This window comes from Pteropus medius, unplaced genomic scaffold (genome assembly GCF_902729225.1).
Source record: "Pteropus medius unplaced genomic scaffold, Ma_sr-lr_union100, whole genome shotgun sequence".
NCBI lineage: Eukaryota > Metazoa > Chordata > Mammalia > Chiroptera > Pteropodidae > Pteropus > Pteropus medius.
Window position 1 is genome coordinate 10118169 of NW_024352786.1, and position 27614 is coordinate 10145782.

A 27614-nucleotide genomic window follows, 5' to 3' on the forward strand; every position below is an offset into this window, starting at 1 on the left:
GGATTTTAAAGATTGAGTTTAAGATGACTGAAAAATGTGGTCAGCCAAGATTCCCACTGCTTGGCCTCAAACATTGGTTTTCTTAAGTTTCTTGATCTCAGTGTGGGATTAAGGCCCTCAAGGTAATGTGGTCTGATGAGAGACCAAACCTTCGCTGGCTGCTTAAATTCTGCTCTGTCCACAGACCCCTAGAAAACCTCGCTGTTTAAACGGAACGGGGCAGTCTGAGAGTGGAGACCATGAATAATAAATGTAACTTCTTGTGTCTCAAGTTCATATAGACTTGTGCTCCTGCAGCTTGCATTTATGCCTTTATAATATAGCACAATCTCATAATTAGCATTCAGAATCTTAGTTGCACGACGTTTCCTCAACTGTCCTGTGAAGAACCTTGCTCTTTGCTCAAGGAATAATGTATTGAGTTCCCACTTTGTGCCACACACTACCCTAGATCTAGGTAAAAGGCACTTGTTTATTAGTTGCTTTAGTTGGAAAAAAAAATTGCTGATAGCTCCAAGCAACTGACTTCAATCAGCTGTAATCAGCATATTTAATGGTTTTGCCTAAACTGTTGTTTCTTAAAGTAGCTGAGGGTACTTCAAAAGTCAGGCTGTTTAGATATTTCATCTATAACCTTAGACACTAAAGAAACTTACAGAGTTAGTAAGTGAGCAACTTATTTTTTCCATAAATCAACAGGGAAAGCACTTAGCATGAAAAAGCAGATGTCAGCTTATTTCTGTTTCATTATCATTATTTCCCAAGTAGAGGCTTTTAAAATGAATGAGGTTTAATCTGGAGAGGGAAAAATAGAGTCCAAGCCTAAGACCGGAGGCCACGTTCCTGTGTCTGCGCACAGATGACAGAACCAAGGAAGTCAGATTTTTGCTCAATTACTTACGTTTGGTGCCTCCTTCATCCTTCCTAAGGCGTCCCGCTTGGAGACACTGATAGAGGTTTAGAAGAGAAGAGAGAAACTTACTTACCCTTTGGGTCAGAGGCAGAGTGAAGCAGAAAGAGGGAAAAGGTAAATGGCCAAGAACTACTGAGCATGGACGAATGGGTGTGCACTAGGAAACCTCAAATCCTCTTCATTCTTTTGGGGATCTGGTTTGACAGTCGTAACAATTTGCCACTATCTGCCTTAGAAGCCAGAGAAAAATATTTACCTTCATATTTATGATAGTTCAGCTTCCCCCAGTAAAAAGTGAAATGTAACTTCTTAGCTCAAAAACCCAATATGTAATATAGATATAATCTTGAATCAAAATCAAGATTTCACATGATTAATATCCGCATGATACAATTTGCTAAGGACATGGACTGTGATGTCTGCTCCTAATCACAGCCAGTACCTTACATGCAGAGTGCATCTGTGCTTTCAAATTGTCCAGAATGTTTGAAAAGTCTCACAACTGTCAGCATCACTTTTCTGATAAGAGGTGATACCAGGCTCCAGAAAGAAGATGCTACACAGAGCAAGATGCTCAGACAGCTGCTAGACAACCTGGTGGATAAAGCTAACTTCTGGAGTTTCTTTGGAACCTAAAGATATTGACGTTCCTGTGACACCCTTTGGTGGAGTCTGGATATTGGGTAAAGACAAAAGGGGCCAGGATTGATTGAAAAAAACAACAACTTGAAATTCTTGGTCATCTGTTAACCCTTTTGAAGCAATTATTTGCCCCAAAAGAATCATTACCGCTTAGGTGAGCTGTTAATCATGGTGAAATATTTGCAGCAGTCCTGAAATATAAAATGATATATAGATGGGTAAATGCAGAGTGTATTTCTGTGCAAGGGAAAGAGATTTGTCTGCACTAATACCTCACATACACCTCTTGTCTGAATTTTCTTCTTTCATCCTTCTGTTTTAAAGATACCAGCGGGAAGTTGAGATGGCTGTAGAGGTCCAGTCCTCCTTCCCTTGGACCAAAGGCTTAAACCCCTTCTGTGTTAAACTAAATGTGAATACAGTCTTTCAAGCTCTTGTACACTGGCTCTATCCCAGGCTTTTGTGTTTTGAGGACTTGACGTGGTAAGGACTGTAAGCTGACCACTTCAAAACTCAATGTCCACCTCTCCCTTCTGAGTAACAGAATCCTAAACTCATTTGGGAGAGCCATGTACACAACTAGAGAGATAAGTTTTCTTAGCCTTTCTTATCAGCTAGATGTGGCCAAGTGACCAGATGTTGACCAATGAGGTGTGAGTGGAAGGGCTGAATTATACTTCCGGGAGGTCCTTAATAGAGAGAGAGTGAGATCTTCTGACCCTTTATTCTTTTTTCCTACATGGAAAGCAAACCTAATGACTGGAGCCCCAGCAGCCATTTTGAACTTCTTGAGTAACCTTGAGAAAGAAGCCAAGATGACAGAAGGAGCATGTGTCACAGATACCACAGAACAACACCAGCCCGAAATGCTACTGCCAGACTTCTTTTATGTAAGAAGTAAATAAATCTCTATTTTTATGAATCATTTATCATATGCAGTGGAACCTAATCCCAGCAGATACACTTGGAAAATTGTTGGAAGGAAACACTCTGAAATATTAAACATCTGGTGTACTAAATACAATAGCAAACACACCTACAATGCAATTAACAACACCTACAGCACCTGGTCTTCCTAGGTGGTCTCCCATCCAAGTACTAACCAGGCCCAACACTGCTTAGCTTCTGAGATAACAGTTTATCTTTTAAGGGCTCTGAGTAACCTTGTATGTAGAGATGGCTTGTCACCAAACAAACCCAGGGTAACATATGCCTGTTAAGCATTTGTTAGGGTGTCATCCTTAAAGACACTAGAAGCCTCAGAAGTCATGTTTTATGCAGTGATTACAGATACTTCACGGTATTAGAGTTGAGTTGTGCTCAGTACTTGCGTAATCTTGTTTAATCTTTACAAGTATGTACTATTATTATTCTCTTAACAGATGGGCAAATAGAAGGGATACATTACTTGCCCAAGGTCACATGGTAAAGCTAGAAATCAAAACAAGGTCAGATTTCAGGGCCTGTTATGAAACACTATACATCTTCCATATTTTCATTTTTCTAGATAGTCTTGATCATCCTATAAATTCTCCATTGAGCCATGTGGAATGGCTGTCCCTGTTTTTATAAAATGGGAGGCCGAAACCTAGAGAAGGCTTGCTCATCCTTAAGAAACATGGAGTCACGGTGTCAAGAGTTTGGACCCTAGGGACAGAGAGCCAAATCCATTCTTGGCAAACAGACCTAGTCTCTTCCTCAGCTGTGATATATAGTCATCTAGCTCTTCAAATCGAAAGAAACATCAAGGGCCGCTGACACCGGGAATATCAGAACCACCATTGAGAAAAGACAGGCAGCTGCATGTGTTGTAATATTTTAATCAGAATCAGAAATTAAATGGCATAAAACACTCCATATATCTCTTTGCTGTTCCAAATGTCATGAACTTCAAACCCGAATATGAAACAAGCAGTTTTAGGAATTATTTTGGCTGGCTTCCCCAATCCCAAAGGAGATTTAAAAAGTAATAATGTAAAAAAGTTAAGGTCAAGGTGTCTTAATATCACAGCTAATGACTAACCATTTGTTTACTAGCGGCTTCTGCTCCACCCTGAAAGCTGCTGAACTTGCTGTCAAACAAGTGGTTAGTTATTAGTTCCCTGGGTGATTGTCCCTGAAGGTAAGCAATGCTCTGGTGTGGACACAATAGGCACTTTAAGTGGGGGTAGTTACCTCTTCCGGGTTGGGTCCAACGTTTGGCTCTCAAAGGCAAGATAAAGAATTGACAAAGAGAATGTCCTGCGAGTCGATGCTCCGGGATTAAGTGCTGGGATGTCGGAGCATTCTCAAGAACATCTGTGGATTGGTTAATTCTAGACACCGGCTCCGCGGCCTAGTCTGAGTTTTGTTCTCCTGTCCTGAGTGATATAGCCCATCTCCACGGGGATGCTCTCAGTATTTAGCAAGCGGCGCGGCACTGGCTGTCACAACCATCAGCACAGACGCTGGCTGTAAACAACTGGTAAGGCCGCACCGGTGCGTGCTGCCGAGGATGGGCTCAGCGTCTGCGGGCAAACGCATCCAGAAGCGGCCCGCGTGACATTAGCCCCTTCGCCTGAGCAGAGCCGCTCCCCTAATCCGCCTCGTCCACATCTTCTCCCGCAGTCGCCGCTTCTAAAGCCGCGAGGGCTTCGGCCACCGCCGCGTCCTCGTCCGCGGTGTCCGCGCTGCCGCCTCCGGCGGAGCCGCGGGCGTCCTCCCACCCGTTTCTCGAATCGGTCGCAGTCACGGCCTGGGCAGGATCCTCTTCTTTAAAGTAGACACTAAGGACTTCTGTCGCCACGGCCTCGTTTAACGAATCCCAGCTTCGCTGCATGGAGAAGGGCGCATTCCAGCCCTGCTCCCCCACCCCGGGGCGCACTCCCTCCAGCGGCGCCCCCTCGGCATGGCTCTTGACAAGGCAATCCTTTTCTTCACGGTCCACGTGGTCTGCAGCTGCGCCCCAATGTTGCAAGTAGTCCGGGGCTGGTATCTGGAGGACGTGCTCTGGTACTTCCACGGCAGGGCATTCTACCTCGGAAGGGACTCGGGAGTCTCCATTTCGGACGACTCGGGTCTCTCCCGAGGCCTGCAGCTCACAGTCCTGTCCCCTGGCGCCCCCTCCATCGAGGACGGGTTGGGTCGGGTGCATGCTGTTCGAGGTACTGGCCCAGGAACCTCGGCCACCCGGGTAGGGCCCAGGATCCCCCGTGGGCTGCAGAGCGGCAGTGGGGCCAACGCCATTGACGGTGCTGCTAGTCTTCTCCACACAGTGTCCCCCTCCCGAGTCCCCTTGAGGGAGCGGTCCTTGGTGAGACAAGCAGGGTTCCTGCGGACCCGGACCCGCTGTTCTGCTTCTGCTCACAGTCCTCTGCAAGCTCTCACTCTGAAGGTCATTTTTATGCACCAGGACTTCGCTGCTCTGTTTGCCTTTTAACTTAACAGTGCCATCTTCATCTAACTTGTAGCTGTTTACTTCGTTGACATAGCCAGGGGAGGACACTTGAACTGGATCGAAGAGATAGCTGGGGTGAGAATAACGAAGATCAGTCAGGTTAATTATTCATTAACTTTGTTTATTAATAACTCTATTCATCACTAATTTTCATTATTAATACTTTCTGCTACAGGCTCTGTTTCTTCTCTTCTTACTTTCCGTGATTACTCTTTTAAAGCTTATATGTGTGTCTTAATCAAACAGATACAGTTGGTGTAAAAATGTTCTACCACTGGAATTAGATCTTAAGAAAAAATCCAAGAGTTTGGGAAGAAGGTAAAGTACAAAGTGGTTCATGGAATTTAGAAACAAACAAACAAAAAATGAAAGTCCAATAAGAGAGAAATAAGTACCGATGGTACATCCCTTCAATAGAAAATTACACAGTCATCAAAATAATAAATGTCTGGACTAGCATGAAAAATACAGTAAGTGTTGTTTGAATAAAGCCTAAGATCACATTATGATATAAGTGGAGTAATATATATATATGTGTATGTGTGTGAGTATATATATGGATAAAAATATACATATATGTGTATGGAACAGAACTAGAAAAATAAAGATAATTTTATTTGTTAAGGAAGCAAAATCATCAGTTAATTTTTTCCCTTTTATGTACAATTCTATTCTTATTACCCAAAGTTTTATAAAATCAAATCTGCACAAAATTAAAAGCACATGTGTGACCATGGCAATTTATTTTCAGTGATGCCATTTCAGATGCAGTTTAAAATCTAGGCCACATGTCCTCTTATATATCAAAGGAGTTTCAAACTCTTAATTTCCTGGCAATGCTGGTCATGCCCCAAGCTGGATAAAGGCGCTGAACCCATGCAGGGCCTTTAAAAGTGCCTCCGAGTAATTACGAATCCTCCATTCGAGTGAGGTATTTTTTTCAACTTTACCTTTGTATCATTTTACAGCACTTGCACCCCATCTGGATTATTTTTTGTTACCATCTGGAAAAGAAAGTGTAAAAAGGAGAAAACATAGTGAATGACATGTTAATAGAAATTAAGTTTGCTTTATCTTTCCTAGATAGTCAAAGTTAGTAGTCACAATTCTTGGCAAAAAAAGGTAATGTGGGTTGAGGAGGAACTGGAGTGCTTTTGTGTATCAAAAATCAGTGATTCAGAGTTCTCAAACATTCATTGATACTTGTTTCTGTGCCAGACCCTTTCTTCTACCCTGGGAATTATATATGCCATCTTCATTTTGCAAATGAGAAAATACAGGCTGAAGAAGGCTAGGGAGAGAACAGTGGGACTAAAAAGGATCTGTATATATTCCACTCCATTGCCTTCTCCAGGGGACACGGGGACCTAACCGGGGTGCAGCCACTGTGCAGAGCAGGAGGCTTCCTTGCCAGAGAATTATCTACTATCTTAAAGGACATCAGGTAAGGTAGTTGATTTATGTGTTCCACGTTATTGACCTGAGGAGGTGACAGCCGGAGTTATCATCACAAGCTTCACTTGGACTAAATTGTTCCTGCTTTGTCTTTCCTATCATTGGGCCCATCCTGGCTAAATTTCCTGAACCCCGATCGTCTTGAACGTGCCCTCTCCGGCTTCCTGGTGGCCAGTGGACCCCAGTCTGTGCTTTTTCATTTCCCACCTGCCTACTGTCTCCTACCCTTTCCCAAGGTTGCATTTTTTTCCCCCTGATACTTGCCCTCTGAATAAATCTTCTCTTCATGTAAAACTGACCACACTGTTCTGGTCTTTCCTCTGAAAATCCTAAAAATGAGTGTGGAAGAATGTTTAAGTTGTTCCCCATTTCTAATATCTATAACCTTTAAAAAGACAAGCCAATAACATAAACTCAAGCCCCAGGCCCTCTGTCTCTATAAGACGTGTGCACTCGGAAGAGAGAGAAATCGCTCACTGCTGGCTGTGTCACTGCCTCCCCTGTGCTCTCTCCTGCTTTCTTTCGGTCATGGATGAATTTCCCAGGATGCTAGGTCATAAGCTTTTACCCATGGAGACTGGTTGGTTGGGTACAGGGGACTAGGTTTACATTAATAAATCAAATCCACAAGTCACCTCCTGTGGGGAGGGATGAAAAATGTCCCCCCACCCCAAGATATCCATATCCTAATCTCTGAAACTTGTGAACGCTACTTCTTCATACGGCCAAAAAGAAGAAGAAAAAAATTTTTGCAGATGTGATTATAGATTTGAAGATTTGAGATGGGAGGATTTGCCCAGCTCTGCCTCTTACTGGTTGTGTGACTTTGGGCCTCAGCGATTTCACCTGTAAATAGGGATAATGATATACCTAGGACATGGCGTTGTTGGGGACTATGCGACTTAATATTCATAATAAGTGTATACTTATTACTCAGCCCCATTTGGATACAGCATGCTTAAAAAAAAGACAAAAGTCTTGCACCTAAGAAAGATGTATGGTTGCCAAGACATATACATATAAACAAGAGCGTTAATAATACAAACTAATACTTGTTTCTGGCATAAGGGCCAAATGGTGTATTTCTATTAACTGTGGCACAATTGAAAGACATAAACCCCAAGTGCAACAGAAGTTCCACAGACAGGGAAATCATTAGGGCTTAGCCAGTAATCTGCATGTTCAACCTTTGTGTTCTTCAACGTCCCCAACAACACCATGTACTAAGGTATATCATTATCCCCATTCACAGGTTAAATAGCTGAGGCCCAAATTCACACAGCACTCTCGATTAAATTACCCAATTTCCAAAGCCCAGGATTTTGTTTCTAGCCTCTGCTCCTCATTTATGTCCATTCTCTGCTAATAATTCATATATCATCTGGATAAACAGGACATAAAAAGTACCATGTGCATCTCCACCCCTCCCCCTGGTTCCTTTCCCCCTCCACACCCTGCTCTAAAATTCTGCCCCTTCCATGCTGGCAGTACCTTTTGTTTATCTTGGACACTATTTAAAAAAGAAAAAAAAAAAAGAAAAAAAAACACCAACCAGCTAGGAGGATAGGTGCCCAAAAAAAGTCAAAGGAAAAGAAAAAAGGGCTCTAAAGTGTTTGAGAAAGAGAAGTCTGTGGGTCATAATAACATAATTATTATGTTATTATGCAATTGTGAAATAAATATTAATCATTGAAAAACATCAGGTCGGTCAACTTTAAAATGGTGAGTTCAAGAGTTGTACATAGGGAAGATTTTCTTCTTCTGAAAGGAAGGAAGGATGAAAGAGGCATTTCTTGAGTGACGCCTTATGTTCCCAGTGTCACAGAGACTAAGGTCAATGTTGGGGAGCCCTTGCCTGGCTGGAGTTGAAGAGTCTGTCCCCACCCTCTGCTGCTGTGGCTGTGGCCACAACAGCAACATGCACTGAGATGCAATGATGCTGAGATTTAATAGCCCAACTCGAGAGCCACCACTTCTCCATTTCTTATAGAATGTACACTGCATCTGTGGCTTTCAGGCTCCCCTCCCTCTCCCTCAGGAAAACCACAGGATCTATATTTTTCTTCAAAACCATGTAATTGTAAAGGACGTCTTGATGGCTCTCCCCTTTTAGGATCAAGTTTACAGTTTGGCTTCTTCCTCCACTGCTTCCCTTTAAATTAGGGCACACCACACGGGTTTTCTACAGACCTGGCTCCACACCTGAGGGCCATGCTCTGTGCCTCCCCCAAGTTCGGTGGAGACGGCCTCTTCCTGATGACAGGTTCTGCCCTCTCCCACCTGGCTCCATGTTTTCCTTCCCCAGCGACATGCCTTCCCCCAGTGAGACCTGCTCTAGCGTCCAAGGTTGTGTGACCACCGATGAAAAGGGTGGGGACTCATGTATCTACACCCAACCCCTGCCTGCCCGTATCTGCCATTATCCTTCCTGGTACGAAGATATCAAGTTCCTAATATCAAGTTCAATCTATTTGTCTTTTCAGATGTTACTTCCACACCTACATCTTGCTTTTGGTGAGGTGTTCTCCTATTGCCAGGTGTAAAAAGGAAACACTCTTTGTCCAGCATAATACATGGAAAGAGGAAAAAATATATGTTCTTTTGAAGTAAGACTGAGTTCAAAATGGGCAGTCCATCTGCTTTCTCTGCCCCCCCCTCAGTTTGGTGACAGCTAGGTTAAAAGTGAGAAATCAGTTGTCAGGTGTCCTTTATTGCTGAGCAGGGTCAAAATTTGCTTTCTCTTTGGACTATAAAAAGGCAACAGAGAAGCGAAGGGCAGATCCTTCACAACCATCATCTCATTTACACAGGGAAAAGCAAATACCATTAGGGTGGTGAATCCATCACCACTGGCGCCTGCCCCGTCCTGGAGTCCTATGATGGGGGCTAACTCTGTCCTGTGTTTTGTGTTGAAGTTAAACAGTCTCATGCTCGAAGACGGATGTGACACCGTCCCGTCAGTTACTAGTTAAGTCTGCTTGCTGGAAAATCCTGTTTCATGAGAGGGAGAGTGGTGGAGGTGGGAAGAAGCAGGGAGACCAGGAGAGCCAGGAGTTTGCTAACCAGGCAGAGAAATTGACTGAGCATTCACCTGGAAGTCAAGGGTATAGGGAGAGGCTCCGCCCAGCGGGAAAGAGCTGCCTTTGTAGATTAGCTAAGAGTATGAAATCAATGTCCATTTCCTGATTGTCATCATTGTACAGGTATTATATAAGAGAATGCCCTTGTTCTTAGGAAATACATGGTGAAGTATTTAGGAGTAAGGAGCATGGGATCTGTAACTAAGCAAAATAATTCAGGAAAAAAAAAAAGTGTGTGTGTGTGTGTGTGTGTGTGTAAAGAGAAAGGGAAGAACAAAGCCAATGTGGTAAATGTTAACGTTTGGGGACTCAGGGTAGAGAATATATGGGGGCTCTTTGTGCTTCTCTTGCAACTTTTCTGTAAATCTGAAATGATGTCAAAAGTTAAAAGAAAAAAAAAGTGTGAAGGAGCTCATCAAAATCCAGTACGTAGGGAAGACCTTTCCTGGTATTTCATAGATAAATGGATAGAAAAATTAGAAAGTGGTACAGTGCAGCTATTATTAAGGCTGTTGCTATTATCTTCATTATTTCCTGAGTATATGTTTATATTATATATAATTATTCATTTTATATATGTAATATGTTTTCTATTAATATAATCTGTCTTGATAAGTTCTGTTGTTTTCTGAGTCCACTGAATTACACAATAAGAAGCAGCTTGTGATCCACTAGTTTTTACAAAAGGGAACTGGATCCTCTTGATTTGGGCACTGACAATCTCATAGATGTGGTTTTGTTTATTCACCACTAGATGGCAATATAGAGTGGTTATTTAACCTAATTTCAAGAGAGGGACTTGGTATGAGAAAGGCCTCAAGAAACATTAATTAATTAGGGCACAACAGTGTAGGTGTGTTGTCATGGGGGCCAAGTTAGGGAGTAAGTGACGTGGGAAATATTTTGTACAATTATTATTGCCACCTTTAAGTCCTGGTGGCCATGGCTCCACTATATGGCAGGGTCTCCTCCAGTTCTAGCTGGGCGTGAGGTTTATTCTGTAGACTGGCCAGACCACAGTGAAGTCAAAGGCTCCTGCAATTCTACAGAGCCTCTTTTGACAGAATTACTGCTCATCAAACTTCCAAATGCGAGAGTCCGGATTGCTCTCCCACGTGGACAATTTTTCTTCCGAAGAGGCTGGGGGTGAGGATGGAGGGAGGAGCCTGTGGTATGGAAGGGTCCAGTTCCTCCCCCTGGACTCCAAGGGCTGGTCTTGGAGACCCGTCTTCTGGAGGAGGGCATGTGGCCATGAACTAGAAGGTAAAGATAAGCCAGAAAATACACATGTCCCAATTTGAAGGTTTTTGAGGAAGGAGCCCATTATTTTTATTGAAAATAAATTCAGAATTTTGTGTTTAAAAAGGAGACATTTGTGTGAATTATTAGAATTAAACATAAGGCATACAGAAATTGTCAAGTTCTGTCAGTATCTGCTGGTCAACCTTCTAGATGCCTCACCAGCCCCCCTCACGCCCTGCCCCAGATCCTTCTGTACTCGGGAACTGTTTTAGGGAAAGAGTTTAAGAAGCTCTGGCCCTATTCCATGGACTGTAGTTCCTGGGAGTAGGCTTCTTTGTGGAGCAGACTAGATGCATTTCATTACTGAATACAGACTGCGGTGTGCGTGTGGCAGAGGTGTGGATCCTGGTGGACACGCAGATGGGCAGAGGCCAAGGGGTCCATAAGGAATCCACCTGAGTTTGAGTGGGCCCGATCGTCTGCATTTCTAACAAGCTCCCAGCTGGTGCGGCATGCTGGGGGAGCACGTGGGGAACAGCTGCTTTACTGCTGTGAGGAAATCCAGGCAGACCAGGCCTCTCTGCTTTGCTGTGTTGCTGGTTGGTCTAGGAGCTTTACTTAAAGGCGGGAGGAATAATATCCTAAGAACCCTGTGGCTCGTGGAGTTTTTGGCAAAAAGGGAGGTAGCTACCATTACCACTACCTCTTTTGGTGACAAAATAATGGACAAACAAAGCTGGCCAACATGATCATTTGGTTAGAACATAATTTTGGTCAGAAACTAATACCGATAGTCATTGCTCCCAATCTCATCCCTCTCTGGTAGAGTTTTATAATCCTCCTAAGTTTCTAAAAATTTTGTCTGTTTTCCAGAATTTGCTTTTGAACACTTTCTAATTTGTCTATTTTTTTTTTTATCCTTTTCTATGGGGGTTGTTAACAGGGAAAAGTTAAAATAAACCAAGTGTCTAACAATACAGGATTAATCGGAACAACACAAGTGCTTAATAAGTGGGGAGTAGTTGGAACGAACCTGAGACACTGCGCTGGTCCACTGCCCATCTGCTCTTCGGTCTGTCCTGCCTTCCCGTGCTCACTCGGTTTCTCAGGTACCACAATGCTGAGGAATCGCTGACCTCTGGGTCAGGCCCCACCAATGGAAGGTGCTGGCAGAAGACTAGAAAGGGAAGATGGGAGATGCCAGGGTATTTTTCCTTTCTGCTCTCTCTGCTTTGGACAGTATCCTGTCCATTCTGGCAATGGCCACATCTCCTCTACAGCCTAGATGCCCACCAGCTCTGCTCTCCAAGGTGCCAGGGAGAACCATGGTGCCTCACCTTGGCTCCATCTATTGACACAGAGTTCAGTTCTGTGTCTCGCCCTAGGGTGGTAATGTCTTCCTGCTTGGACCATCTCTGTGTTATCTCACCGGCTCATTTGGTTTCCCAGCTCTTTGAACCTGCATAATCCAATCACTATATAACTTCCCCTGCTTTATAGGAGGGGTTCCCCTTCCTGGCTAGCCCTTATCTAATACAAATAATATCTTGGTCAAGGATTTCTGGCTATGTTATCAAATAACATACAACAACAGTATTGGACTCTGTAAAAATAGGTATTGTCTAATCTACATGTTGCTGCTTGCTGCATGCCTGACATAGGACAGGTCACAGGTGGATGGATGTTAACAGTGGTTGGGGAAAGAACTTTAGCCTCTCCATCAATTCTGTCACCTTCTCTTCCCATCCCCAATCAGTCTGTTTGCTTTGCAATGTAACTTCCGGACAAGTCTCCTAGAGACCCTTCTAAGCTCCTAAACCCCTCTTATATAGGTAGATATTCTGAAACTGTCACTGGAGAAAGCATAAGGGACATAAGGACTTTCACCCTATTTTAAGTAATCACATAAAAATATGCAACATCACTAATGAGTGTGAATGATGATGGTTAATAAATAAGTTTAGATGCTCTCGATGTATGCTAAAATATGGAAGGCACTTCTATTATTAGTATAGGCACCAGGCCATGTTACCCCATTCCCAATGATTAATGTAGTGGCAGAAAGCTGACTTTTAATGTGCCCCTAAATGCCTCAGGGAGGCTTCAGTTCAACAGCTTAAAACAAATACCTAAAACTCTTAGAGTTGGTAAGTCAGATATCACCACGTGCTTATCAGTTGCTTCTGAAGTATGTGTTGAGGAAGTCATACAAATTATCACACAGCATGGAAGAGAAAGTGGCTGAGACCATATAGAGAGATGACCTAATCATACCCGTAATCTCATTTAAAATAACAGATTTTTATCAGTGAGATGGAATTAGATGTTTTCTACAAATTCTACTACTTGGGTAGAACCTTGCTCACTGATGAACCAACAGACCATGCCCTTCAAAACTAAACCAAGCGTGCTGTACCGGGGTGATCACTGCAGCACCGAGACTGAGACCCAGCTGAAGATGACCTTCTGGATGGCTTCTAGTTTCTGAGAATATGAACAAGTACACTTTGGGGAATCCACAGATAATACAGACATAGTTTATTTGAGAATATTTTACAAATCTGAAATGAAGATGGTGTGTTTTCACTTAACACGTGTAGTTCTTTGTCTTTTAATGTGAGATCCAGTGGGCTCCCTGCTCTCATACTCTTGGCCACCACGGTAACAGCAACGCCTGACAAATCTCATCTTGACTCAGCTTGTTAGGCTGATGTACTTGACATGGGTTCAAGTTACATTAGAAAGCTCAGCGTCACCAATCTTTTGTAGGGTGTCTGCTTAAAAGCATCGGAGACACCCTTGGCATCAGTGCCTTATAGTTTTTATTTTTATGGCCACGTTACCAGAAGGACTGGTCAAAGAACATGTATAAAATCACAGAGGGAGTCCAGAAGAGCAGGAAGAAAGAACGTAGAAGACAGTCTGTTTACTGTAATTAAAGGAGTTGGCTCTGGAGTCACAGTCTGGATCAGTCCGTTCTAAGCTGGGTGACTGTGAGTAAACTGCTTAACTTCTCTGAATTTCAGTTTTGCCAACCACTAAATGGAGAAAACGGCATCAAATCATGCAGGGTTCCTACAAGGATCACATGACTTAAACATGTGATGTGCCTCGCAAAGTATGTCTGGTAAGTAGTAGGTTCTTAGTAAATGTTGGCTGTCTTCGTGTTCATGGTCATCGTAAGAATATTCTTTGCTAGTCACTTTTAAAAAAACTGTGAATAAAAATGGTTTCTGACCAAATTCTCCCGGGAACCCTGTGGGAATTGGAGTCTGTCTCTCATACAGGATATGTCTCTAATTTGGGGAAATACTCTTATCTAGGAGGTAGGAAAAAACTGGAAGAAACTTAAAACACTTAGAAAAACTTAAGTTCTGACAATGATGAGGAAGTTTTGGAGGAGATGATTTGAGTTTATACAATATGGCCTTATAAGGCTACAAATTATGATAGCTTTAAAAGCATGCACGGCTTAGAGTTAGATACTTGGAATGAAGTAGTTCTGGGTAATTCCTGGATCCCAGAGTGCCTGAACCACAAGGAATCTTAGGGAACATCCGACCTGATCACCTTATTTTATAAATGTGGACTCAAGGATGGAAGCATGAAATAGTCAGAGGACAAGAAAAAACAGATTGTCCCACATTTGTAGCTGACCCCGTGTGCAGAATTGAGACCTTGATATTTTTTTGAATTACAGTAAAAAAAAATTTCTGCACTTGAAAAGATTGAGTAAGGTTCCTTGAGTCCCTGCTGGAGGCAACACTCAGCTAGTTACTAGGACACAAAGGGGCAGAGGATCCCTGCTGTTTGTTAACGCAACAAATATTTCCTGAGCATCTATTATGTGCTAAATTCTGAACTTGACTCCAGGGATCTGGAAAGAGTTAACAGTTCAGCAAGGTAGACAGATGTATAAATAGATGACGGATATAGTGTTATATATACTAGACTGAAACATCGTATAACATGTTACAGAAGGTGAGGTGCGCCTCAATCAACTTGGGTTAGATTAGAAAAGGCTGTGCCCAAAGGTGAGCAGATAACGTGCCGGTGGAGTTCCAGAGCACATTCCAGCGGGAATGCAACGCCAGCTCAGGAATGCAGAAATGCTGCCTCTTACGGTGTCTCTCTTAAGCCCGCCCTTTTCATGTGCACTGCCATTGCCCTGCTCTAAATACAACATCAGCACCTCTTTCTTAACCTGGACTACTGCAATATCCTCCTGTCACCTGTCTCCGCTCGTGTCTTTTCCACACAGAAGTCACGTGATCTTTTCAGGACACAAATCTGAATCATATCGCTCCCCCTGCCTCAAGCTTGTCCAGTGCTCTCAGGATATTTAATAACATAATAATAAAGAAGATGATAAAAGTATCAAACTTACACAAAGCACCCTATATACCAAGTGTTAATCTATGTGCTTTATGTTACAATCAATCCTCATTATTTGTGGACTCTGTATTTGTGAATTCATCTACTTGCTAAAATTTATCTGTAACCCCCCAAATCAATACATGGGGTGCTTTTGAGGTCATTCGTGGACATGTACAGAGAGGTAAAGAATTCGAGTCATTTAATGCACACATTTCTAGCTAAGCTCAAACAAAGCAACATTGTGCCTTCCTGTTTCAGCTCTCATACTGTGAATAAGCGGCTTTTTCATGGTCTATTTAGTGTCACATTTCTGTGCTTTTTATTGGTAATTTTGCCATTTATAAATGGCATAGTATGGAAATGCCAACTAGTGTTCTGAAGAGCAGGAAGGTTATAATATGCTTTACAGAGAAAATTTGTTCAGGAGTGAGTTATAGTGCTGTTAGCCCTGAGTTCAGTATTGATGGATTAACAATGTATTTATTAAATAAGGTGACTTTAAACAGAAACGCACATAAAGAAAGGTGATGTATTGTAAAACAAAGTTATATATTGCTTGAGTGATGAAAATGTGGTGACCAGAGGCTCCCAGGAACCTAACCACTCATTTCTCCTAGGAGTGATGGTTCACTGTTCACTAATTCATTGTTTGAAGTGACTCTATAGAATATAATAGAGTGACTAATGAGAATCAACAGCTATAACTCACTGAAAACCAATAAGAATCTTATAAGATAAAGAACAAAGTCTTTTCTACAGCTTATACAACTCTCTAGTGCATCATCTCTCCTTTTTTCCCTGGCTGCACTGGCTTTCTTTCAAATCTTTAAACTTATGTTTCCTTTAAATTAGGTTTCTTTTAAATTTATGTTTCTTTCCTGGTCAAAAACCTTGTCATAGGCTGTTTCCTTTGCCCTCTCACACCACCTCCAGCCGGGTTAGACCTCAGGTACTGCACACCCGCCTTACCTTTCACCTTGCCTCCTTAGCACAATTTAGACCATTTTATTTAATTGATTGTTGTGATGTCTTTTTTACCTCTTCACCTATGCGGATCCTGTGAGTTCTGGCTCACTGCCCTACCTGACATGTCTGTTCTCAGTAGGTGGAGCAGGAAGAGCTCATGAGGGAGACTAAGAAGCATGTTCAGAGATAAAGGAGGGAAATCGGGCATTGCTCTCAAAGAAACGAGAGAGGAGGGAGTTAGACATGAGAGAGTCTGGCACTAAACAGCGTCAAATGCCATAGAGAAAAGGAAAGGATAGAAAAGTGCACATTGGTTTTAGCGACAAGGAGGTTAATGGTAAGAAGTGAGGGAAAGTTACAGAACCTCGGAGGTGGGTGTTGGGTGCAGCGGGTTGAGGAATGAGTGGTGCACACGAAAAGGAGCATAGAAGACTCTCACTGAGTTTGGAGAGGATGGGGATGAAGAAGGAAGAGGTTATGATATAGGATACAGGACTATAGGATGGTTTTATAGAGAGTGAGGGTTAAATACATTTGAGATGCTGAGAAGAAAAGAAGATAATCGAAAGAAACCGACGATAACGGAGAGACTGAGGGAAAATAGAGGAAATCAAGTCAAGATCACCCATGAAGGTATCACCTTTAGAAAGAAGTGGGGATCCTCACTTCTTCCTTGAAGCCGAGAGGGAAAGAGGCGAGGGCAGGTGGATATATTTCTCGATGCAGGGTGGGAGGCTGGAGGGGTGCAAAGCTTGGCTTTCTTATTGAGATGGTGGGCAGCGCAGTCTGTTGGAGGGGCCAGGGGTAAAAGCTCAAAGTGTCACAGGTTTGAAATAGTGTGTGGCGGAGAAGAGAAACCACTGAAAGGTGGCTGAGCAGTGCTGACGGATGGCTGCAGTCAGAAACCAAAGTTGAGTGATGCCAGTACGCGCAGTCCTTGCAACGTTTTCCTCCCAGCACTGTCCAGCCATCTGGGTAAAGGCTCAGAAATGTGGGTTATTATATGGTCTCAGCTTTAGGTAAAAGACAACAGGGATTGGTTTTAAGGGTGCTGGCAAGGGTGGCTGAAGCAATGGACAGTAATGCATGGTCTCTATCGGATAGGTCTGGCAGTCTGCTGAGAGTTTGCCTAAGGAAAGAAGGGAATCTTAGGGAATGGACGTCCCAATGAGGTTTAAAAAAAGCCAGTGACCCGCATCTTGAACTTGAGAAGTTTGGAGAGCTAAAAGATGGTGTTTTGACATTGGTATATTAAAGTTTACTGTTAATGACATGGCCCTGGATATGTCAATGGAAGTTAATTTAATTGCAGTGGAGGTGAGATAACCGGAGTGTAGAGTCAAGAAGACTTTGATCCTGTGGTATTGAATAATTCGTTTAGCTGAAAAGTCCCCAGATGAAAGCAATAAATAGGGGAAAGGACAGAATAGGTAGATGACATGCACCTCAAAGGTTCATAAGGTTGTGCATGAAGGAGGTAGCTTGACCATCTAATATTTACAAAGGGGAACAAGGACAATGCACATAGTACTTTCAGGATCACACAGGAGGGAATAGGCTGGTTCTATAGGAATAAGATATACAGCTGATTATATCCCAGGTTGAAGATGGAAATGGGAAGGGAATTGGGGAGAAGACCCAGAGAGAAACAAAAGAGAAGAAGGTCTGTAATCCTACAGTTTGGTTCCTAAATTTGAGAGTGTATCAGAATATTCTGGAGGGCTGGCATCACTCCCAGATTTCTGATCTAGGTCTGGGGTGGGGCCCAAGAATCTGCATTTCTAACAAGTTCTCAGGTAAGGCTGCTGATGTTGGTCTTGGGACGATACTCCAAGAATCATTATTCTGGAGGGATGATTTTCATTGGAGGGATGATCTTTATTGGAGAAACCCCAAATTGCCTTGGGAGATAGATTCACTTAAAATCTTTCAGAGTGAAGACTTAGTTGGGTCATGTCTCATCTCACATATTTTAGAATTGTATCCACAAACAACAATAGTAAAGAGGAAAAATAACGGAGTTCCACTCAAACCTGAATAAGCTAGAAAGAAACAGACTTTGAGGATTGCTCTGTCTACTGGCTTTAATGCTTTAAGTAATAAAAACTGTAGTGAAAGACCAAGGAATAGGAAATTTAATAGAAAGTAGAAAGAATAGACTTTTCCCCTAAAGCATTAAGAAAATAACTTACCTATTGTGGAGATTGTCCATGAGTTTTTTTCTCTAGCAGTTTAACTTGTCTTCCTGCAACAATACAAAAGTTGAAAATTGAAGTCTACAAGTGGCCTCCATGTCAAAGACAAGTTGTACCAACAAAGTAACTTTCTGAGGGGCAATGGCAATGCTGTGGGGTAATGGAATTCTCGAACTGGAACAGTTGGCTCAGTTCCTGATACTGAACAATTAAAAATTTACCCAATTTCAGTGTTTCTTCTATAAAATGAGATTTAAATGGCACAGTATGTGAGCTGTTTATCACATACTCAGCTTGTTGGAATTGTTCAATAACCAAAAGCTATGGCTCTGATGGGTAAAATTTCAACTAAGCAGAAAGAAATTCAAGAGATTTGCTTCTTGGAGACAGAATACATAATTTATAAAATAGTTTTGCTTATAATGAAAATAACGATGTATAGAATTTGAAAGTAAAGCAAATGTTTAGATTTTTACCAACTTCTCTGGGATGATTAGAGTAATTCACTCTCTATAGACATAAATTTTTCAAAAAATGCTCTTATCCTACTAGCCACTCCCCTTTTAAAAATCTTTAGGTGGTTCTGCCTTGCCTTCCAAGTCTTTAATGAACTCAGCTAAGCATTTAAGGCCTTCCTCTATATGGCACCAATGGCCTTTCAAGATTATCTCTGAAACTCCTCTAGCCATTCCTATGTCCAGCTAATCTGGATTTTTCACTATTTTCTAAACATGCCTATATTTTCCTGTTTCTATGCCTTTGCACATATTATAATCTCCAGTTGGCATGCCTCCATGCCCATCAACAGTTTGCAAAATTCTACTCATCCTTCAACATATCATTTCCTCTGTGAAGATTTTTTGAAAATCCAAACTAAAGGTAATTACTCTATTCTTTTAATGTTTATAGGATCTTCGACTGCTTCAACTGGCTCTGATCACTTTCTACCTTTCTCATAATTCACTTATATAACATTCCTTCCATTAGACTGTAAATTCTTAATAGGAAAGGGTCATGGCTTTATCATTGTTTATCTACATGTTGTATTTCTTCACACAGTGACTTGCATTTAGGTGGTACTTAGCATGTTTTTTAAAAATCTGACTTAAAAATATCATTGATAATTTTAAGATGCCTAACACCAATGTATTATAAAACAATGTACACATTTTATCAAACCCAAGATGCACATGTATTCATTTACCTCTTAACATCTCTGAAATTAGCATCTATCTTATAATTATTGGCACATCATGGTTAAACTGGCAACATTGTTTTCTTTCTTTTTTTTTTGGTGCATAAGACAATGGTACATGTTATAATTGATGACATCTAACATTCAACGAAATTTGGTATCTTGATCCTATATTATAATTTTTGTTTCAGGAATGAATATATTATGCACAAATTTTATTAAAAATATCTTATATTAAATGAGTGCCTACCTTGGGCACAATTATACAAAGACATAGTTCATTTACCCAACAACTAAGATGAAAATTAACAATATCCAAGGATGGAGCAAGAATGGTAAGAGCTCTAAGCACTTTAAAGATCAGGTAGTAACAAAAAAATAATAACCATAAAATAAGACTTCAAAAGACATTCTGTTTTTTTCCTCAAGCTGACTCTTTGAAATAATAAATTCTTTCAAAATAAAATATTTTTGGCATTCCTGCTTCGTTGGTGCCTTTGGTACATGGGTAATTTGTTGGGCAAGTTAGCACTGATATTACATTGGGTTGTACATGGCGAGGACCCAATAATTGGTAAAAATACTAAGCATCATGGAAGTTGGGGTTCAGGCTGCCAGGAAAGGCTTTATATAAAAATGAAGCTATAAGAGACGGGTAAAAATTAGTTCGGCAAGAAGACAATTTTACTAAAAGCAAAATGGTAGGAAAGAACTTGACTTGTATACGGTAGAGAGACCTATGTCATATATTTGGGGAATGGATATGACATATGTACTAAGGCTCTTGAAAACAGGCCCAGAAGATCAAACATGACATGATTGGCAAAGGGGAGTAGGTTCTTGAGCAGTGAATGACAGTGCGGAGGCAATATATCATCTGCTAGTACTAAGTAGGGGAAATTAAAATGGTTAGGTACAGAGAGACTTGCCAAAAGTTGATCTTTTTAATTAAGTGACAAATGTAAAGAGCCTGGTGTGTGGTGTTATCAAAGAGAATTCAGAGGAAAGAGTAAATTTTGAAATCTAGTTTTTCGAGCTTTCCTCAACTTTTGAGTTAAGCATTAATTTCTACTGTCCCTGATTTCTCTCAGCACATTGGTTTATACATTTATTATGTATAGTGTCTTGGAAAAGTTTTGTTGTCTCACTACCTGTTTCTTATGTGCAAAATGACAATTATAATAGTACTATTTTTCAGAGGATAGTTAGGATTAAATAAAAGAACACAGTAGAGTATTGAGCCCAGTGGTTGGCACAAACTACAATCTCAATGTTAGCTGCGACTTTTTCATTTATCATCTCTGTCATCATCGTTGTCGTCGTCATCATCATCATTTTCGTGATTTTTTTTCCTCTTCATCATCATCATCATCATCATCATCATGTTCTTGATTTTTTTTTCCCTGCTACTATTGGAAGTTCCTTGATTCGAAGGAACTTCTCATTATCTTTGATACTTCAAAAAGAAATCAGGATTTTCACAAATATGTACTAAATTTTAAGGAGGAAAAATGCCAGAAATTCATGAAAGTAAAAATTTGTGTGACAGAAAAAAAAGGAATTATTAAAATTATTCTTATTCTTGGAGGCTGACAGGTGGAAGAATGATGGTTCTGTAAACAGGAAAGCTGAAGGAAAACCACGTGCAGTATTTTAGAGATCCTGGATTCAGCATTCAGCCTCCTGAGTGGACATGATAGATGGGGAGATAATAAGAGAAAGGTGGCAGACAGGACAAGTGCATGCAGCCATCTTCCATTAAAAGGGAAAAAGGGTATAAACTTATAGAGTAACAGGAGATAAAAACCAAAAGCCCATGGATATGAAGTAACCAACCTAGTAAGTCAGCAGCTCAATATAGACTGTAGAATCCTTAATGGTTTTAGGAAAGTAGGAATGAAGAGGGGAGGGCTAAAATCAGGATAATTTGGAAGGTGTTTAAGAAGCAATTAAGCTCTAAAATCCCTCTGCACTCTCCATCTCAACCAAGAATATAAGTTTAGTGTCTAGGAAGGGTAAAAGAGGGTTTCTGGACCAGGAACACAGTAGGGAACACACAGCAAAGGGCAGGGGTACAGAACCCCAAACCGGGTGATTAAGTACATGTGTGCACATGGAATGCCGACACCCTCAGCCTGCTCCCCTCCTTGGCTCTTGGAATGTTGGCTGCCACCTTCTAGTTGTCCTCCAGACATCTGAGGAAAGTCTCTAACATGAAAGAGAGAGATTGAAACCAACCCAAACCAACCCAAACCAATCAACCAACCAACCAACCAACCAACCAACCAACCAACCAAAAAGCCCTTCAAACCAAGAGTAGGGAGAAGAAAACAAAACAACTGACAAAAATAATCTTCATCATGTCACTTGCATCCAAAAAGAACAAAAGACTATTTAAAAAAACAGAGAACAAGAAAAAAGCTCTTTGTTTTAAAAATTAAGACAGAAAAAAATGAACATTTCAATAGAGAATCTAAAAGAGAAAGATGAAGAAATCTCACATAAGTAGCAAAAGATATAAATACATAGAAAATCAAATAGAAAAAATAAAATAAATTAGAGGTCCATTCAGGAGGTCCAATATCCAGACAATAGGAGTTCCAGAGAGAACAAACAAAAGGAGGGGAGAAATTCATCAACAAAATTATTTGAGAAAATTCCAGATGACTGAAGGACATGAGTTTCTAGATGAAAGCACTCTCCAAGTGACCAACCCAATGAATAAAAATAGACTCAAAATCAAAATACATCACTGTGATATTTCGGAACTGGGATAAAAGTGGAGATCCAACAGGCTTCCAAAACAAACAAACAAACAAACAAACAAAACCCGGGTCATTTACAAAGATCTGGAGAGCGGAATGGTTTTGGATTTCTTAAACAAACACACACGAATCATTTTAAACCTGGCCAAACTACCAAGTGAGTGAGAGGGTAGAATAAAGATACTTTCGGATATAAAAAAATTTACCATCCACACACCTTCCCATCCTGGGAAGGAGGCTATTGGAAGACTTAACAAACAAGTGGAGGAAACCAGGAGGGAAGGTGAGGGATATCGCACACTGAGCATTAAACACAGGAGAGAGACCAAAGTGTCCCCCAGGACAACGGCGATGGGTAATCCCAGAACACTAGCAGTGTGCGCAGCTAGAGGACAGCTTGTTCAGGCTGCAGAAGGACAAGAGGCTCTGGGCAGTTTTCTTTTAAGGGGTGAAATTGGTAGAATAATTGAAGTGTCCTAAATAGAAAGATTTATACAATAGGGAAAGAATTTGGGGTCAAATCAGTGGTAAGTATGCAGAACACTAAATAAATGAAAAAAAAAAAAGACCATTTGTTACCTCCAGAAAAGCTGTGAGGAAAGGAAATATAATTCTCTACCTGGCTTGCCCATGAATTGCATTTACATAGGTATAATAAAGACTAGATATTCATCTAACTAAAACTGGGGTGGGGGGGGAGGTCGGTGGGGAGTAGGAATATTCTTTATGTGTAGTGGGCCAGGGGATAGAAGCTAAATCATCTTCTGTAGTTGATGATGTTTAAAACTGGAAAAAAAATCAAGAAATGGCAATAGAAGCATTCATTTAGAGAAACAGATGCAAATAACTGAAACAATCAGCAAAAAGGTGATTTACTTTGAAGAAAGAAAAATGTGCTCACAAGTGAGCAGTCTGGGCTTCATACAAAGATTCAGGAACTGATCTAGTCATCAGAGCAAAGTCATGAAACATAAGCTAGATGATAGCAAAGGAAAACAATGATACTTTTGAAAATGCCAACTGACATCCATTTATTTAACCTACATTAATTAGTTAACATCTAGTACTGTGGGCCAGGCCATGTGCTTATACAAGATCATAGCAGGATAAGACATAACGCTTACAACCAAGTGAGGTAGGCAAAACATAAACAAATAATTATGATCTAGTGATATAATGGAGCTCATAGGCAAAGTATTATGAAAATGCGGGGACTAGCAATCAACATTTCAGAATAGTCTAGAGCTGCGTAGTCCAATATGGTAACTACTAGCCAACTAGCCGCATGAGGCTATTTGAATTTAAATTACTTAAAATTAAATACATTAAAAGTTCAGAGCCTCGGTTATACTAGCCAGCTGCATTTCAAATGCCCCAAAGCCACATGTGGCTAGTGGCTACTATACTGGACAGTGTAGACCTAGGGCATTTTCCTCATTGCAGAAAATTCTATTAGATGGTTGGTCCAGAGGTTCTTAAATGGTGATTTTTTTTTTTTTACAGCATATTCAAGTACATTAAACCCCACAGGGGATCACATTCCATGGGTCTATTAGTAAATAGAGCCTTACAGAGCTATTTGATATTTAACCAGCTAAGTTACCTGCACAAGGAATGGAATTTTTACTCTGTTAGAAATTTAGTTTTTAAGTGGAGCCACCACTAGAGCTAGGAAGAAGTATTTCTTACATCTCCCGATACTGTTTGACCACCCAAAGATGTTGAGGACAAATGCTGTTGGTGACCAGAAGTCTGTGAGTCTTCGGGAAAGCACTTTTGCACAGTGGAAAGAGGGGAGAGTTTTGGAGAACTCAGAAACACCTGAATTTGAATGTTAGCTCCACTACTTACTAGCTGTGTGGTCTTGAGCAAATCTCTCAGCCTCCCCGGGGCCTTCGGTTTTTAGATGTGAAGTGTACAGATAAAGCATGAATCAGGATAAGCAAGTGGCAGAAGCACAGAATGACAGTTGCCATGCCCCTCATTGTTCTTAATCTCCGACATTCAAGAAGTAGGCTGGTAGACAGGGACTTCTCAATGCAAAGAGCCGGCTCTCCTCACTTCTCATTTCTTCTCATCATCTGTTTTCTGGCTTTTCTTAAAGGAGCTATCATTGACCATGAACTGAAGTACTTATCACAGGAAGGGGAATTTCTGTTCAAAGCAGGGCAACGGGAAGAAGTGGGAAGGGCACTGATCAGACTCATTAGCCTCCCAAGGTCTAAAGGGAGTTGAAGGATGTGAGAAAGGTGGCTGCAAGGGAAGGTTTGTGGGTGGTGGAAAAGAAAGCATGGTGGGACATACACCCACAAGGATGGGCTGGGGTCAGGTGGGGTGCGGCGGGGCCAGGAATGCTGTGCTAAGGACCAGACTTGATGAGATTCATTGTTCATAATAACTGGTGACAACATGTTGGACTCACTGGGGGAACAAGTGTGGAAGAAGCCAAGGCGAATTTGAGCCTGCCCATGACTTATCCTCAGATAGGTTTCTACTCAGGAGTTTTTACCATATAGTGGACAGTCCATCCATGTTACCTTCTTTAACTTCCATGAGAAAAACCAAAACAAAAACAAGAAGTTTCTTTCCAAGTGGAGTTAAATTCTAAATATGATAAGCCTGAGCTGGCCCCAATACTGGCTGCAAAAATTAACTTTCCCTTGTAATTTGTAAATGCACTCAGGCTTGTTTTTGGGTTTTCTTTTATGGGTTTTCCCCACCCCCAGCCCCAGGCAGGGCCAATATCTGAAAAGCAAGAAAAGATCTCCAGCTGGGCTCCTTTCTCTCAACAAGCTTTGCAAGCTTCCCAACATCTTCCTTGGCTACAGTTCAGCTGGGGGCCTTCCCTGTATTCCAAGAAGAATTCCTGCCTGCTCACACAGGGGCCCCTTTGTTGTCTGAGGTTATGAGAAGTTAACCACTACTTTGCACAAGGAAATATCTTTTCACTGTGTGAAGGAATGATCAAAGAGGAATGTCATTTAAACCAAGGAAAACAAAACCGTGATTTATATCTAGGATCTCTACAGAGAAAAGAAAGTTCCTGGTTACTCCAGTGAAGCATAGATATCTGCAGTGTAGAGTGCGAAATTCACTCATCTCTTGATAGATTTTAAAGTTTAATCCTCAGTATATGCCAAATTCTACGTCTTTTTTTAAAGTACAAAAACTTTTTCTTTTCCATCTGCTCTGCTGATAAATATCTCCAATCTTTTCCAGATGCTTAAAGACCTTTTTCATTAAAAATGATATCTATATTTGTATGTATACATATTTATATATAACATATATTTTTAAAATAGATATAATAATATACAGGCATACACATATACATATAAGCACACAAAGTTTGGGAAAAAGGGAAAAAGGTCAGCCATAACCATAGCAACCTAATCTTGCGTTAGGTGTTAAATTTTTTCCAAGATTTGTTTTAGTTTGTGTCCATATGCATACCAATTTCACCCAATATTCATGCCCTGTTTTTTTTTTCACTTAACATTATGTCTCCAGTCTTTTCCATGACAATACAAAATATCTATAATGACTTTTAAATGACTGCAAATTATTCCAAGAGTGGCCCTCTTCTCCTTAATTAACTCTCTACAGCTTAACACTCTAGAACTTTCCATTTTTGGCAGTCACCCCCCCTTACAGCTTCCCAATTCAGAGTCTCCATTACTGATTATAAACATTACATAATTGTAATGTGGGAGATAATTTTGATTTTCCTTGCTTTTCTCCATTTTTTTCATTTTCTTCTGACCTAAGCATGACCTATAGGCCCTGGCAGTTAGAGACCAGCCAGGAGGCTGTTTTCTCCATCACAAACCAGGAAATACTGGATCCACAAGGCATAGCTGCTATTCAAATTTGGAATGCCAGGTAAAAGAGCAAGGAAAACCTGTCCAGCAATGGGCTGTCCCAGGTAGAAATCCTCCACAACAGACCACAGTGATCAGACTTGAATTCTTAACTCCTATAAAGTTAACCTTTCTCTGTGCAGCACAAGCTCTTCCCAGGCAGAGGCAGCAAGATGCGTCTCTCACAGCAGCAGGGGCCCTAGGAACAACGGCTGACAACCATCCTGTAAACCTGTCAGTACTCCAAAGCCCTTTGGATATTACCTTTTCTATTTATGAAGTCCTTATTCTGTCTCAATGTCTCACATATTCAGTGTAAGAGATTCGTCTCAGATGTGCAAGCTATATCTTTATTTACCAAAGGCAGGCGAGAGAGAACAGAGGGAGGCCGAACCCAGGACCGAGTGACTGCAGCTGTCGTGTTCTCAGTTCATTTATGCCTGGGAACTCAGGGACGTCAGAGCCATAAGACCCCTCTCAGGGCCCAGGCAGGCAGTGTGGCTACACTCAACAGAATTTCAAACCCAAAACCTGGGGCTCTAGATCTAATGCATGAGTGAGTGAGTGAGTGAGAGTGTGAGTGTGTGAGTATGAGAGTGTCTGCGTGTGTGTGTTGCTAGTGATGGTGGTATCTGACCCTTGAGCATACTCACTATTTCATTTTCTTCCCAGCAACAATACAAAACGAGCATTACTAGCTCCATTTTATGGTTACACAACTAGTAAATAGTAGAACAAGGACTCAGAGTTCAAGCTTTTTCATTTACACCATGGAGTCTTCAATATGACAGGATGTATGCAATCAAGCCTCTCCACTGTGAGGGTAGGCAGGGAAGATGGGATATAGGAGGTCAATTAAACTAAGCTCCCCATTCATAAAGGGCCTCAAATGTAGACTCTTGACAAGTATCTCTAAATATATGCTCAGTGCTACAATGACAGGATTGAAAGAAGATAAAATTCATCACACGGCTTTGAACTTCAGCCATATTCTTCCATAATAAATCACCTGTGGTTTCCTATGAACTAATACTTTATCTCGAGAATAGGAACATTTTATCACCTTTATGCATGTGTGCAATATTGCAATTTGTATATGTAAGCATTTAAAATCTTCAATTTTTTATAATCCTGTTTTGCCATTATTTTACTCCTTTAATATACTGAGAGCCTCAAAAATAACAATGAAAGTATTCCAAACCTCTTTCAACCCCTGAGACACCTTGATCTGATATTACTGTTGCTCTAGAAAAAGCAGGTTGTATGCTGACCACAAGTGTGATGCAAAAGAAAATACTAGGGACAGATTCCTGTGTAATTAGTTTAAGGGAAATTCTTGGTGGGAAGTCTACTCTCACATACCCTTTGTAGAGACTCCACTATTTGTGGTTCTTTAAGTATTTATATCTTAAGAACCATAAAAGCTAATATCTTTTGAATTACATACTTTGTATTAACACAGGTAAGCAATCAGTCGCCAGTAGCTGT

At 41.1% G+C, this 27614-nt stretch overlaps 1 protein-coding gene across 6 annotated transcripts in view; it reads right to left on the bottom strand.

Moving 5' to 3' along the window:
- Window positions 1-3355: 3355 nt before the first annotated feature.
- Window positions 3356-27614, bottom strand: part of PGCKA1 (PDCD10 and GCKIII kinases associated 1) — a 69055-nt gene continuing 44796 nt past the window's right edge. For 3 of the 6 annotated variants that reach the window (XM_039848828.1, XM_039848829.1, XM_039848830.1), the window contains exons 2-5: window positions 18304-18356; window positions 11802-11945; window positions 5942-5995; window positions 3356-5061 (exon numbers count right to left, since the gene is read on the bottom strand). In XM_039848828.1, coding sequence (XP_039704762.1) covers window positions 4131-5061; window positions 5942-5973 — 963 coding nt within the window. In that variant the 5' untranslated portion in view covers window positions 5974-5995; window positions 11802-11945; window positions 18304-18356 and the 3' untranslated portion in view covers window positions 3356-4130. Of the gene's footprint in view, window positions 5062-5941; window positions 5996-6710; window positions 6776-11801; window positions 11946-18303; window positions 18357-27614 lie in introns of all 6 variants that reach the window. The other 3 variants (XM_039848831.1, XM_039848832.1, XM_039848833.1) reach the window with 2 other exon arrangements.